At 45.8% G+C, this 12,275-nt stretch overlaps 1 protein-coding gene across 1 annotated transcript in view; it reads right to left on the minus strand.

Moving 5' to 3' along the window:
- Positions 1 to 4,420: 4,420 nt before the first annotated feature.
- HSD17B3 (hydroxysteroid 17-beta dehydrogenase 3) overlaps positions 4,421 to 12,275 on the minus strand; it is a 40,373-nt gene continuing 32,518 nt past the window's right edge. Inside the window, exons 7-11 of the mRNA XM_036084770.2 lie at positions 11,652 to 11,686; positions 10,264 to 10,345; positions 9,543 to 9,608; positions 8,000 to 8,149; positions 4,421 to 4,519 (exon numbers count right to left, since the gene is read on the minus strand). Of these exons, the coding sequence (XP_035940663.1) occupies positions 4,421 to 4,519; positions 8,000 to 8,149; positions 9,543 to 9,608; positions 10,264 to 10,345; positions 11,652 to 11,686 (432 nt within the window). The remainder of the gene's footprint in view (positions 4,520 to 7,999; positions 8,150 to 9,542; positions 9,609 to 10,263; positions 10,346 to 11,651; positions 11,687 to 12,275) is intronic.

Below are 12,275 nucleotides of genomic sequence, written 5' to 3' on the forward strand. Positions count from 1 at the left end.
CCCCTGCCCCTCCCCCCCACCAACATAATAAATAAATAAATCTTTTTTAAAAATAAAGGCCCTCAAAAAGCTTACTAGACAAATGACATATCAGATAAAGGGCTAGTATCCAAAATCTATAAAGAATTTATCAAACTCAACACCCAAAGAACAAAGAATCCAATCAAGAAATGGGCAGAAGACATGAACAGACATTTTTCCAAAGAAGACATCCAAATGGCCAACAGACACATGAAAAAGTGCTCAACATCGCTCGGCAGGGAAATCCAAATCAAAACCTCAATGAGATACCACCTCACACCAGTCAGAATGGCTAAAATTAACAAGTCAGGAAACGACAGATGTTGGCGGGGATGCGGAGAACGGGGAACCCTCCTACACTGTTGGTGGGAATGCAAGCTGGTGCAACCACTCTGGAAAACAGTATGGAGGTTCCTCAAAAAGTTGAAAATAGAGCTACCATATGATCCAGCAATTGCATTACTGGGTATTTACCCCAAAGATACAAATGTAGGGATCCGAACGGGTACGTGCACCCCGATGTTTATAGCAGCAATGTCCACAATAGCCAAACTGTGGAAAGAGCACAGAGTGCTCTTGCACAATTCACAGCGCTCACCATAGCACATACCCTCCCCAGTGTTTATCACCCAGCCAGCCCATCCCTCCCACCCCACCCCCCACTCCAGCAACCTTCAGTTTGTTTCCTGAGATTAAGAATTCCTCATATCAGTGAGGTCATATGATACATGTCTGTCTCTGGTTGACTTATTTCGCTCAGTATAACACCCTCCAGTTCCATCCACGTCATTGCAAATGACATTGTCCATTGACAGATGAATGGATAAAGAAGATTGGTATATATATACAATGGAATATTATGCAGCCATCAAAAGGAACGAGATCTTGCCATTTGCAATGACGTGGATGGAACTGGAGGGTGTTATGCTGAGCGAAATAAGTCAATCAGAGAAAGACATGTATCATATGACCTCACTGATATGAGGAATTCTTAATCTCAGGAAACAAACTGAGGGTTGCTGGAGTGGGGGGTGGGGTGGGAGGGATGGGGTGACTGGGTGATAGGCATTGAGGAGGGTATGTGCTATGGTGAGCGCTGTGAATTGTGCAAGACTGTTGAATCACAGATCTGTACCTCTGAAACAAATAATGTAATATATGTTAAGAAAAAAAAAGAAGAAGAAGATAGCAGGAGGGGAAGAATGAAGGGAGGGAATCGGAGGGGGAGATGAACCATGAGAGACAATGGACTCTGAAAAACAAACTGAGGGTTCTAGAGGGGAGGGGGGCAGGAGGATGGGTTAGCCTGGTGATGGGTATTAAAGAGGGCACGTTCTGCATGGAGCACTGGGTGTTATGCACAAACAATGAATCATGGAACACTACATCAAAAACTAATGATGTAATGTATGGTGATTAACATAACAATAAAAAATTTAAAAAAAAAAAAGTCCCTTCAACCCCTCCCCAGGTTCAATCATTTGCTGAAATGGCTCACAGAACTGAGGACAACAGTTTACTCACTAGATTACCGATTTATCATAAAGGAATACAACTCAGGAACAGCTAGATGTAAGGTGTGCATGGGGCAAGGTAGAGGGGAAGAGGTGTGGAGCTTCCATACCCTCTCCAGGCACACCACCTTCTTAGCATCTCCACATGTTCACCAATCTGGAAGCTCTCCAAACTCCATAGTTTATAAAGCCTTAATGACATAGGCATGATTGATCAAATTATTGGTCATTGGTGATTGAACTCAACCTCCATCCTCTCTACCCTCCGCAAAGGTTGAGGAATAAAGACTGAAAGTTCCAACCTTCTAATCACATGGTCAGTTCCCCTGGCATCCAGCTCCCATCCTTAGGGGCTTTCCAAAAGTCGCCTCATTAACATAAATTGTGGTTGAAAGGGTCTTGTTATGAATAACAAATGTCACACTTATTGCTCTTTTTTTTTTTTTTTAAAGACTTCATTTATTTGACAGAGAGAGAGACAGCGAGAGCAGGAACACAAGCAGGGGGAGTGGGAAAGGGAGAAGCAGGCTTCCTGCCAAGCAGGGAGCCCGATGTGCGACTCGATCCCGGGACCCTGGGATCATGACCTGAGCTGAAGGCAGACGCTTAACGACTGAGCCACCCAGGCGCCCGTCACACTTATTGCTTTTATCACCTGGGAAGTTCCAAGGAATGGGGATGAAGATGACCTACATATTTCTTACTATAAATCACAATATCACAATTCCTCTCTCCCTGTCTATGGTGTGGCCAAAGTCTGGCAGCATCTCTCAGCTAGAGGTCAAGCTCCTCTGCGGCAGTGTTCCTTACACTGTTCTTTCTCGGTCCCTCTTCTTCTTCCTCCCCCTCCCCCCAAGCACCACCTCCCTTGCTGTCTCTCTCACTGGGTCTATAAATGCTCCCTTCCCAGTCCCTTAAGGTTATATGGTAACGAAAGCACCACTCTCCTAGCTCTGATGACTTCCCTACACCCTCCCCACATATTTGCAAATAATTCCCCCAATTGCTCAATCATGCCTTCTGTTTCCTCTGGAGACCCTGACTGATAAAGAGTTTCTGATTCTTCGTTGTCAAAAAAAAGTCCACCCATCCAGCCTAATCCCAGATCAGGCAAGATAATCAGCTGAGCGCAGTCTCAGTCAGGACCAGTGACAAAAAGAGAAAGCACACTGAGCATTTCAAAGAGAAGGGATTTGGTAGAAGGAATTGGTGACACCACAGCAGAAGGCTGAAAGAGCAAAAAGAGGATACTTAGTAACTCAGTTATCAGTAACTGCAGGGCTGGTAGAACCAGCAGAGGAGGTGGTGTTTCTAGGAACCAGGTGTTCCAAGGGGGAGCCTCTGCATGGTTAATGCTCAGTTCCCTAAAGGGGGCACTGTGGGACTGGTGCTAACATCCGGCTTCCTGGTTGGTGTGGAGTCTGGCTAATGCTGTCCCCTCCGCAGAGGGATGGTAACAAGAATGCAAACAGGAAGGAGTTTCCCTCAGCCCTCACCTTCTTTTACTCTCCCAAATTTGCCTCCCATGGGCAGAATCTAACACAAAGCCTGCTGGCATAAGCGTCTTAAGACCTGAGCCTGAAATTTCCCAGCCCAACCCATCAACAATCAGAGTATGAAATGTGGAGCTTAGGACAGAAGACAACAGGTAAATAACCAATACCTATGGGTACCATAAAAACATTCTGTACTGTAGTTATTATTGTTACCCATAACTGAGAAAATTTAAATAGATAGCCATGCCTCAGAATGAATTTTTCCCAGTTCTTTTCCCCAGAGCAGGTTTAATAAAAGCTATGATATTTCAGGCCATGATTTCCAAGTTTACCAAGGTTTTAAATGTTCTATCTACCCTGTGCTTTCCCCAAAACATCAAAATGCCCCATAAATTACAACCAGATCTCCCAGACTCCTTTTATAACTAGAGCAGCAGTACATAAATTCTTTTCTCACACCATAAATGCCAATGACGGTCTCAGAAAAGATGAGTGCCACCAAGCCTCTGTAGTGCCTAGAGCATGGTGATGTCTTGGGGGAAGCACAGGGTAGATTGACCAAGGCCAGCCAAAACACGGTCACCAGCTGGTATGCTCCCCCTCCAACTCCCTCAAGAGCTGACGGCCAGGAGTTCTCCCAACACACCACCCCCTATGTGTTGACAAGTAAAGTCCTCGGCCCAGCATCCCCAAAGCTGGAGACCTATAAAAATCTGATTTCTGCAGGTATCAACTCCTACATTAGCGCAATGGTTTTTCAGCTATTTTTATCAATGTATGCCTTTCTGTTTTATTTTTACGAACACACTCTGACATAGAACCCCAAATATAAATAAAATAGATACAGCTGGTTCTGCATTCGTTGAAATGGGAGGCCCCAGAAACAGGCCTGTTGTAGCTGTTGCCCCCACACCTTACCCTAGAGTTTCCTGGGTCTCTGAGGAGCCCCGTTTGAGTGCTCGAGAACCATAGCAGTCTTGGCAAAGTTTAGTAATGTTTGACATTCTTTAATGTAGCTATAAAAGTAGCTTATATGTATAAATGTTCTCAATATTCACAGTATCAGAGGCTTTCTTCTCACCACATTTATACTATAATCCCACATAGAAATTCTTCCAGTTTCCCCTAAGACACCCTCATCTTGTCACACACAAAACCCTAAAACCCCACCGCACAACACGTGTTGACATCACAGTTTTCCCAAAGATCTCCAGACTCAAGTAAAATGGCAAAAAAAAAAAAAAAAAAATTGTATTTGGGGACTGTATTTGTGACACAGCCTCTCCAGCTTCAGGGGAGTTCAGGGGCTGTTCTGCTCCTTAGTTTTCTGCAGTCAACAGGAAACATGGTGAAGAGAACAATGCTGGATGGCACGTCAGCCCACTTGGACTATATGGTGTTGGTATTCTGCTTGAGGTAGTCCATGTATTTCTTCTGGAATGTGCTGCTGTACAAAACCCATGATGGGATCAGGCTCAGGAAGCTCCGCTTAAATAGACAAAAACATGAGTATTTGGGGAAGAAAGAAGAGCAAGCAAGTTAGAAGGAAACAGCTCAGTGTATATTCATCATCTTTAAAAATATTTTTCTGACTGCTGAACTTAAGTCTCAAAATCTTTTAAGTGCATGCTAAAATTTAAAGATCTTATGACCTTTCTCAGCAAACAAGGTTTTCTCAGAAACCAAAACAGTCACTTGTAGAATCAGCCCCAAGGAAGTTCTAAATTAAGAGAACTGTGCCCCGAGTAACACCCTACCCGCCTTTCTCCTTCTCTTAGCAAGCACTTCGTCTTCCTACTGTTCAATCTCCCAGTGTCTTCATGTTCTTTTTACCAAGGTTCTACTAAAATGAGATTCCAGAAAACAACCAGAAATGCTTTTACCACCTGGCACAATGCCTGAGGCAGAGTAGGCACTAAGGAAATACACAAATGCATCGATGAGTTCATGAACAAAAGTCAGACACAGCAAAGTATAAATCACTAACATTGAACATTTGCTTGGAAAGGCAGGGGGGGGGCATCGAGGGGGGCTCCAAGTCAAGGCATGAATGCTTAGTTGGATGCACATCAGGCAGTAGGCACAGGCATTGGAAGACCTTTTGCCCTCAAATCATACCCATGTCCTGTAAGACAGGTCCAGGACCCAGAAGCAGTCATTCTGTCCACAGTGTAATCCTGTGCATCCAACATTCCTCAACCTACCTACTCCCCACTGAACAACAGGATTTCAACCAGAGGAAAATGTGAGCTTTTCAGGGAGTGTTCCTATTCTTCAGACAGCTCAGATTCTCAGACTCTTGCACTCATTGAGATATTTCAAAGCAGGGGACCAAAGATGGCTTCTGGGGAAACAAAATAGAACCCTTCATCCACTAGCCGAGTCAATTAGTGAATGCAAATTTTTCCTTAGGCATTTCATTTTTCTCCCCTTTAGAGCTTTTTAATGTCACAGCAAAATCAAGCCCTTTCATTAGCTTTGCCTTAAACTAAATGTTTTGGCTTAGTGAAGTCAGCCAATTTAAAGTTCCAGGTCCCTAGAAAATGTTCTAAAAGTCCCTTCTTCTGCCTCCATTGTTGTCTACCTCCTCCCAACCTAGAAGGACGGTTTAGAAGAAACCAGGGAAAGCACGGCATTGGACAAAGGTGGACTTAAACCCTAGCTTCACCATTACCAGCCAAGTGGACTTTGGCATCTGATCTAGCTCTGAATTTCAGTTTCCTCAACTGTAAAACAGGAATCAAATGATCTGTCTTACAAGATGATTAGGAGAATTAAGTGAAGTAACCCCCCGTACCACATGGACTCTACATTAGAGGCTCTATTCCAGCCATAGTTCCTGCCCTAAAACTCCTTGGGAGTGAAGACCATGTGGTCTTTGCCTTGCCTTTTTCTGCTTATTTACCAGTCGATTCTACTTGATTGCTCAAACTTTAGAGTCAATGATTTTTCTAAATTCCAGCAAACGCCAAATTGGCCTTAAGCGCTTTAATGATTTGTATGTTCTCCTTTGTCTTCTCTTTTGCTTCAACAGGCACAAAGACTCTTTTGCCTAGTCTGTTCTTGGCATCTATTTGCCAGAAGAGATTTGATTTGTTACACAAGAAATCAAAAGAGAAAAGCCAAAAAAAAATTTGTTTCAACTTTTGACATCTAGAATTGCATTGTGTAGCAAGACAATAACCTTGCAAGCCAGGCTATGGTCTCAAGACTGATGCTAATGGGTTCCATATAAGACATCAACATCCCAAAGGATGTGTGTCCTTCTATATGTGGACCTAGGCTGGGTGGAGGGCTGGGGGACCAGGGGATTGGTGAAGAATATGAACATGTGATAAATAAGTAAGAGGGGCACTGAGGGCAAAGGAGGAGATATTGCCCCCATCCTTCGGGAGTGCAACCATAGAACATTATCTCAGCATGGCAAGAGAGGTGCTGACATTTGGTTTTCCAGCATCGGTCAAGTCCGTGTTGATGCTGATACAGAAGTGAGAGCCAAAGGGCCTTTATGAACCAAAGATCCAGATGAACCATAGGCCTATGGCTGCATGGGGGAAGTAGCAGAGATTCAGGGCTCTGCAGTCCTCAGTAGGTGGGAGTTCACTGGCCAAGCCGAAAGGGTCATTGCTCCCCAGAGCCATACATTAGCAAGGTGCACAACCACCAGGAAATATGGGACAAAGCCACACACATTTAAGGACCAGCAGGAGATCATGAAGATTCTTCTCCCTGATATCATCTTAGTGAGAGAGGCAGGAGAAAGGGATGGTCCCAGAAAGACTGAACACTTTAAATAATTAACAGAAAGCACATTTCCTAAATATCCAGTTTAGGTTACTAGATCAAACTAAATTTAAACTCATTGGACATTCCATTAATTTGTTCTCCTGCCATGCAGCAAGTAGTAATCTGGAGAAAGACCAGATCAGCAATAGGCAAAATGAAGATCTTATATTCTTTCTGTATGTCCACTTTGTAGTGTGTGTTAAATTGGTGATTCTGCACATTGTTGAGGCTCTACAGTGAAAGTTGCAAGTGATCCTCTAAGACAATTCAGTATCTCTCCTAGAGTCTCCAGAAGTCCCAGTGGGTAACGGAATGCTTGGGAAGATATAGTGTATTCCTTCTAGCACCTGAGAGAAAAAGAGAGTAGGGAGAAACCTAATTCCCATGACAGAAAAGCACATGAGGCAGAGGAGAAAGTTGACATATGAAGGGAAAGTAAAGATCTGTCTAAAATTTTTGGTGACACTGGAAACAGAACCACCCTGGCACTATGTGTTCAGTATCAGCGTGCAAAAGTTAACTCTACCTTTGTTTCACATTTGTGGTTGCTTCTAAAAGCAGCCCAGGGATGGTAAGAACTCCTCATACCACATGCCACTGACTGAATCTTCCGGATTCAACGGAGTCCATGTTGTGCTAGAACCAGCTTGAACTTGCTCTCAAGAGCCAATTATACACGTTCCTAAATTCGGGGGCAGTGACAACACAATGGGAGCTTAAAATCAGCCGGGGCGGGGGGGGGCATTATTTAAACCATGGAAATCAGCAAACCCTACAAACCAAAGTGTTTGGGGTTTTTTCCTGGAGAGCCAGATATTAAAACATTTCTTAACACAGGGAGCCAGAGAAGAGAGCAGCACCCAGCCCCACCCAGGGATGGTCCCTGTGTCTTGGTCTGCCCTTCCCGAGAGCTCAGGAAGCCACCTTACTTTCTGAGGAAAGAGGTGAGGGTATTTGCCAATGTGGGGGTTATCTCTGGGCTGAGTCCCCAGGCCCCCAGCCTCCCCCCTTTGCCACATATGCTCTTTCACATGGCTGTGTGACAGCTTAGCAGCATGGGCTCTGGCAGCACGATCCTTGCCGTGAGAGGACAGGGTTGGTTGCTCCAATAGCAAAGAAGATCTCTGCTGGGACTGCCCGCACACCTGCCTCCAGAGCTTTGAGAAAGAAGTTGTCAGTTACCAAGAGTTCGTGGGTGAGGCAACCACAGGTTTCATCTCCAATCATGACGTAATTCAGTGATTCCTTAACAAAGTCATTGGCGGTCTTGGTTACCATGTTGGTGTGTAGATACTTCGTCATTGGGGTGGAAACAGCATATGGGGTCAGCACCTACAATGGGGAATAAAGGCCATAACACGGGAGCAATCTGCCCACCCCTGAGAAGTGAACCCCTATTCTAGCCCTCCCTTCGTTTGCCAACTCCGTTCTTCTGTAAGAAGCCTCAGGATCTCCCCTGATGATGGAGCACTGGAAAGGCATAGAGCTGGCACAAACTGTTACTCAGAAAAACTGGTTTCTTGTTTAACTTTATCACTAACTCAAGCTGAGGCCTTAGCCACACAACGTCAGCTGGTTCAAATGTACACAAGGTGACTGAGGACATGAATTATCTCTTAGAACATGGTGGCCGGACCAACAATAAAAACACAGGACAGTTAAATTTGAAAGCCAGACAAACAAGGAAAAAAAATTTCAGTATAATATGTCCCAAGTATTGCATGGGGTATACTTATACTAAAAAAAATAAAAGTTATTATCTGAAATTCAAATTGAACTGGATGTCCTGTATTTTATGTGGCACCCTAATGCAAGAGGCTTATTTCTAACACATACAGCCAAAGTTGGAGCAATTGAAAGCTCTTTGGATTCCCACTTTCACACTTCAGTTACAAGCCAGGAGTGACACATGCCTGATCACCTTTCCTGTCGTGATAAGAAAAATAAACAACCGCGCACTGTGGCCTGCAAAGCCGACACCAGCAGTACGTACAGCAATCATTTGAAAGATTGAACTGTGAGGGTGCCTTTTTCATTTCTAATAGTAGGTCATAAAACTTCTTCCCAAACAATAACAAAAATGTCTGCAAATTGTTTATTCCAGGTTCCAGAAAGCACTTAGCTCTACCTATGTTGCTGAACCAAGCCCATGCCGGTCCCTGACACCTCAAGACTACGGATGGCTGTGACAACCCAGTTCTGTTGACAGCTGGGACAGGGTCATCTCCTCGATGGTTCTGCCATGGCCGGTGAAAGAGGAAGCCAAGGACCTCTTCCCCAACTGCTCAAGAACCACAGCGTGGGGATCTTTGTGGCCCATCACAGATGAACAGCTCCCAAAGTACCCCCAGCCCCCTGCCTCATTCCAACGTGGATCGATTGCTCAGTTTTCTTTTGTTTCTTCTCCACAATTCCTCCCACCTAAGCCTGTCTCCTGTACCTGGGTCAGGGAGTCAAGGGTGCTCAGACCAGACCCCAGTTTCTGTCCTGAGGCAGTGCTCACTCCTGGCACCGCCTCCTGCAGGGCATGCGTGAGGGAGCAGCAGGCCGAACCAGGGTGGCTCAGCTGCCACTGAGCCACTGTGATGGTCACAGGAACTCCGTGGCGTCATGCAGACCCTCCCCCCTGGCTGTGCATGCACAGCCGGTCCTGCAGGGGGCAGTGGCCCCAGCTCCAGGGGTACCGCAGTTCCTCATCCCAAGGACCCAGAGCTGTTGACCTCACCTGGATAATGATTCCTTTCCTTCTATATTCGGCTTGCAGTGCCTTGGAAAATGTGCACACAAAAGCCTGGAGCAAGAAGGAGAAAACACCTATGGGGAGGGCTTGCTTTGTCATCGGAGGCCACTTTTTCAGATTTCAAAGGGCACTGCAGGGAGCCTACCTGCTTGCCCTTAAAATGCAGCAGTGTGTCTGATGGGAGTTAGGACTTTGTTTCTTGGCCTGGAAAAAGCTCCCTCAATGAGCAAGAACATACATTTTGGGATAAATACATGCCGAGGGCCACTGCATATAGATGACCCTACCCAGGGAGAGCTCTCCCTTGTCTCCCTGCCTGGGAACACCCCCACCCCCAAGGGTTTGTTTTTAGGACTAGGGCATGGGGACACCTGGCCAGGCCCCCAGGACAGAAGAAAGTTCCAGTGTTACTTGCTGGCAGCAAGAGAACAGGGCTCCAGGCAAGGAGGTGAGTGGGGCCCAGAGTCCCACGGGGGCTGCGCTTATCCCGCTGCAGGGCTCCATCAGCCCCAGGGCCATGGCTTTTTCTAATTTGTACCCAGACATCTGCTGGCGGGCCCTGTACATAGAAGCCCCCTGGACACTTGTCCTCCAGGCCAATATGTCCATCAGCTTGCCAGATGATCTGAAGTCCAGAGGAAAATGCCAACTGGGAGAAACAAGAGGAAGAAGGAGAAGGAAGCTTGGGCTCCATGCTGTCACTCACCTTGGAGGCCGAATACATGGAGTAGAGAGGCCAGGGAAAGAGGGCCACCCCAGAAGAAATGTTCAAGATAAGGCCTTTCTGCCTAAAACACAAAGAAGTAGAGTTCTGAATAGTTTGCTGCCTGATGAGCCACACCCTGAGAGGAAAGAAAGCGAAGGGGCTCCTGTGACTTTCGCCGGGAAAGTCCATCCTCTCTAGACTTCCATGTGCATGGCGAGTTCTGCTCCCCAGAACCATGAGTGGTGCGTCCCCACGGCCTGGATCACAACACCAAACAGTGGTGCCACTCAGCAGTCAGTTGACATCAAGGGCTGGTGACTGGAAACAGGGGTTCTGCTACAACAAAGATCCCCCAGCAAAATGCCGAGGACCAACTCAGCTCAGCCAGTCTTATTAAGGGGGAAGGAACCCTTCTTTCTCAAATGTGACCCCATGAGCTCAAGGTCCCTTTTAACCCCTAAAGAGGACCCACACCAGGACAGATGTCAAATGCAGAATCCTGTCTTGAGTGGAATTTGACAGTCCATCATCTGCTCACACAGGAACCCACACACGAATCTCCAGGGTCCTTACTTAATCTTTTTGAAATTGGGTAATTTTAATCCTTCTCAAATAGATGGGTTCAATCCAGAAAAACCAAGGAACTGCAAATTAGACTACAAGGCCAAGCCCCTCTTCCTCTAGGGAAGATAAAACTATCAACCATTTGCATTTAATGAATACCATGTGAGAAAAGCCAGTTCTCTAAGGGCTGTTGTAATAGGATAATAAAACCATGGACTAAATAGAAACACCGAGAGGTGGTGATTTTTACCACTAAGTTTGGGTAATAGCAAGAGATGGCCTTGATCTCAGGCCAACCTCTGAAGTTTCTTTTATGTTCAACATGAGTTAATATTTTTAATATAATGTGATGAAATAGCTGTTCTCTTCCTCCAGTAGATGCTACACTTGACTTTCAAATATGCTTATCTGTTTGCAAGGCTGGCCTGGTCCAGAATGTTACATTTTCTCCTGCAATCTCCATGTCCTTCATCACAGTTTTACCATTGGTTAAAGCTGCAGCCAGATGAACCCTATCTGCCCACCACCTTCACCCCATCCCAAGTCCCCAGGTCAGCTAACTGCCAGGCCAGAGAGGCCATGCCATTCTGTGCTTTTTCAAAAAAAAAAAAAAAAGACCTTGGGGCGCTTGGATGGCTCAATCGTTAAGTGTCTGCCTTTGGCTCAGGTCATGATCCCGGGGTCCTGGGATCGAGCCCTGCATCGGGCTCCCTGCTTCTCCCTCTCCCACTCCCCCTGCTTGTGTTCCCTCTCTCACTGTGTCTGTCTCTGTCAAATAAATAAATAAATAAAATCTTTAAAAACAAAAACAAAAAAGACCTTACCTTGATTCCATCTGTTTCAGAATTAGCTGTGTCATCTATAAGAGAAGGGGTAGAGTTAAGCCCTCTTGACAAAGGAGCGGAGTATCCAGGGGGTGGGGGCTTAGGGAAGCAGGTGCTGGAAGAAGCCAGAAAATGAGCTTAATCTCTCAGGTGGCCTTGAAAATCTGCTGACACTTGTCGGAGGTAATTCTGGCAACACTAGAGTCTGACTAAAACCCACAGAAGGCAACCTAGACGAACAGCAAATGGTTAGAGGCCTCTGATTTCTTCCCCATAAAGCTAAAGTCTTCCTGGAAAATGCAGGCAGTGAAAAACTATGGAAATTGGCTTGTGGCCATGAGATCAACACTGAGGTTCCCCAGATACTCTTCATTCTGGCATAAGTAGGTTGGCCATCATAAACCTCACCCATGAGTTAGAAGTGGGGGGACCTCAGGAAACCTAACCAGTGTCCATGAACAATCCACATATGAGGCACGAGCTAGAGGACATCTCAATCCAACAGCAGCCCCATAAGCAGCTTGCAGGTGGTCTCTGAAATAGCTCCAAAGACAGACCATGTCTGTCTGTCCATTGGAATTACAGCAGTGTTGAGAAGTCCTTTCCCTGTGCCAACTTGCTGGC

Source organism: Halichoerus grypus, chromosome 14, assembly GCF_964656455.1.
Source record: "Halichoerus grypus chromosome 14, mHalGry1.hap1.1, whole genome shotgun sequence".
Classification (NCBI taxonomy): domain Eukaryota; kingdom Metazoa; phylum Chordata; class Mammalia; order Carnivora; family Phocidae; genus Halichoerus; species Halichoerus grypus.